Source organism: Lactuca serriola, chromosome 3, assembly GCF_051521515.1.
Source record: "Lactuca serriola cultivar US96UC23 chromosome 3, Lser_US96UC23_V15, whole genome shotgun sequence".
Taxonomy (NCBI): domain Eukaryota; kingdom Viridiplantae; phylum Streptophyta; class Magnoliopsida; order Asterales; family Asteraceae; genus Lactuca; species Lactuca serriola.
In genome coordinates this window covers 20,018,038-20,021,092 of record NC_136410.1, presented here as the reverse complement: position 1 = coordinate 20,021,092, position 3,055 = coordinate 20,018,038, and the positions used below count along the sequence as shown (strand labels likewise).

General features: G+C 37.7%; 1 protein-coding gene across 1 annotated transcript; it reads right to left on the bottom strand.

Moving 5' to 3' along the window:
- Window positions 1-276: 276 nt before the first annotated feature.
- Window positions 277-2,439, bottom strand: LOC145091627 (alcohol dehydrogenase-like 3). The gene is made up of 7 exons (XM_079029387.1): window positions 2,284-2,439; window positions 2,031-2,167; window positions 1,866-1,915; window positions 1,224-1,773; window positions 1,036-1,131; window positions 765-926; window positions 277-664 (listed from the first exon to the last, which is right to left on the bottom strand). The coding sequence occupies exons 1-7, from the start codon at window positions 2,360-2,362 to the stop codon at window positions 554-556; spliced, it is 1,185 nt and encodes a 394-aa protein (XP_078885513.1). The 5' UTR covers window positions 2,363-2,439; the 3' UTR covers window positions 277-553.
- Window positions 2,440-3,055: the final 616 nt, after the last annotated feature.

The following is a 3,055-nucleotide window of genomic DNA, read 5'->3' as shown; positions in this document are numbered from 1 at the left end:
TGAATTTTAATTAAGAGCTTCTACCTTGGATTTCTTAGGTGTGTGTGTTGTTTTTTTTTGAAGAAGCCCAAAAATGTTATAGTGTATGTGTGTGTGAGTTTTGAAAAACAAATCCAAACTATGTAGAGAGTACGTGTGTTGACTTTCTGTGTTCTTTAGTGTGGCGAGTATATATGTGTGGTTGTATGTTGACTTTCTATGTTCTTCCGCAAACCAACGGATCAAATTTGTAGTTTTGTGATATCGTCAATTTCATTGTTATTTTATAAACAAGAGTACAAAATTCATTTCTTTTATGTAAAGTCCATATAATATCCATCGATGTTCTTTATCAACACTCATCCTGAACATTTTGACCCTATAATCATATATACTCGAGCAAAACTTTTCGAGCCTAACTTACATTCCATTCGTGACATTTTGTCGCGGTGTATATAACATATATAAGTAAATAAATTAAATACATATATTATGGCAAAGCCACAAATATTATATTTGAACTGAATGGGTATTTCTCCATGAAAGAAAGTTGGAAGAGAGTATGATGGATACTTTACAGATGCAAAACGCATCTTAGTGATTTCCCATCCATAAGTAACTGGAAAGCTTGGTTGATCTCACTGAAAGGTAGTTCATGTGTTATAAATTCATCCAATTTCACTGCCTGCAAACATATGGAAATTAGTCATGCTCGTTAAAACATGGCAAATATAGATCTAGTAGGGAAGCCAAGTTAATTCGATGAAGAACACAAACCAACTTACCCCATGCATGCATTGTTTGGCGAACAGAGGTAGCTGCGTTTTCCCTTTGAAGTCTCCAAAAACAGATCCAATAATTCTCCGACCAGTAAATAGTTCCATGGGATGGAGAGGGAGTGTTTTGGGAGTGGAGTGAATCCCCAGAAGTACTGTCAAACCCCAACCCTGTATATATATAACAACATGACATATATATTAGACATCAATAATCATTTAGTTTGATTGCTATTTCATTCCACCATGTTTCCTATATGCATGGGTTTAATTGGCTTACCTCGTGAGTCGATAAAAATGCCTCGCGGAGGACGTCCAAGTTTCCAGCACACTCAAAGCTAAAGTCCACTCCTCCATCCGAGATCTCTCTAATTTCCTGTCAAAATTTGTGTTATTTTAGCAGTTAGATTCTGATTTTTACCTATTAATAATTATATATTACACGAATAATTACATGCGTATACAGACCTCGTGGACTGGCTTTTTTAATTCTAATGGGTTTATGATATCAGTGACTCCCATGGTTTCAGCTCTGGCGAGCTTCTCGGAGTTTATATCAATCCCAATTATTCTGGAGGCTCCTCTTGAACGAGCTCCTTCAACAGCTGCAAGTCCTACGGCTCCCAGACCAAATACAGCAACAGTGGATCCGGCGTGTACATTGGCTGTATTCCATGCGGCTCCGAGACCAGTTGTTACACCACAGCTAAGCAAAGTCATGGTTTTGAGGGGAGCATTTGGGTCGATCTTGACAACGCAGGCGGAGTCAACCACTGTGTACTCGCTGAAAGTGGAGGTGTTGAGGAAATGGTAAATGGGTTCTCCTTGTTTCGTCCAAAACCGTGTCTTTCCATCGTTTGTCATTACACTCTTAAGCGGGTCCACTCTGAACTTTTTACAAAGGTTGCTTGATTTAGATTTGCAGAAAACACAATCTCCACATTCGCCGTTAAATATCGGAACAACATGATCTCCGACCTTCATATCCTCCACTCCTTCTCCCACACTCTCCACCACCCTATTGATATAATGCAACACTAAACGTCATGATTTCTGTAGTACTTTAAAAACGACAACTACACAAATATCTTTGAGATTAATCTAGCTTACCCAGATGCTTCATGGCCAAGAATTCGTGGATATACTCTTTGAGCTTCATTCTGCATACAAATCAAAATCAAGAATCAAGCTTAGTTCGATTGTATATATATGGAACTTGGACGTACGCGCTTTTATGTATATGGAGTGAGTGATGAATGGATGATCGATCAATACCTTGCCTTGCCAAGCACCCAGATCAGTATGACAGACTGAAGTGAAATGGATCTTAATTCTGACCTCCATCTTCTGTGGGGGATCCACCAGAATTTCTTCCACGACCAAAGGCTGCCCAGGACCCCACGCCACAGCGGCTGCATATATATATGGAATTCAAAATCAAATATTGATCATGATATTCACGATTACATGCATGCATGGTACTAGTGTTTAGCGATAAGATCGATAGAGAAAAGATGATGCTATTTACCTTTGCAGGTGATCACCTTGCCTGCAGTGGTCACGTCCTTCGCGTTCGATGTGTTGTTCTTCATTTTGATGATAGCCATATCGATATAGTTGTAGTATATGTATTATGTATTATCTCTGGGATTGGTGTGTTACTGTCTTGGGATCTCTCACATTATAAATATATATGCATGTAGGGGACTGGTGGAGTCAACTGGTGTCCGAACGCGTTTATTGAAAGCCGCCTTTCTTGAACAAATTAACGACATCAATGTTGATTATTTAATTAAAGACACTTCTCGTGACTGCAGTAATAGCTTTATCTACGGGAAACTCCTACGAAATATGTAGAGTCGTTAAGCATTTATATCACGATTTACAGTTTTAGAGTTTTATAAAAATTGATAAATTAAGATAATGGGCATGGGACTTATTAACTGTTTAGGGGGGAACGCACACAGAACTTCGGTAATCAATTTGGTTATAACTTTTCAAACGGCGTGAACGACGCAAGTGAGTCATTATAGACGTCTTCGGTCGTAATTTTAGGGGTGTGTAAAAACCGAACTGCAAACCGAAAAAACCAAAAAAACCGCATAAACAAAAACCGAAATGAAAACCGACGGTACAGTTTTTAGTTTTACAAAAACCGAAAATGTTTTGTGCGGTGCGGTTTCTAGTCTTGCAAAAACCGCAAAAAACCGAACCGCACTGAATATATATATATATATATATATATATATATATATATATATATATATATATATATATATATATATATATATATATATATA

Coding starts and splice junctions, on each gene's coding strand:
- LOC145091627 (XM_079029387.1), bottom strand. CDS start 2,362: ATGGCTATCATCAAAATGAAGAACAACACATCGAACGCGAAGGACGTG. Junction 2,168..2,283: donor CAAGGTGATCACCTGCAAAG/GTAAATAGCATC, acceptor ATATATATGCAG/CCGCTGTGGCGTGGGGTCCT. Junction 1,132..1,223: donor TAAAAAAGCCAGTCCACGAG/GTCTGTATACGC, acceptor AAATTTTGACAG/GAAATTAGAGAGATCTCGGA.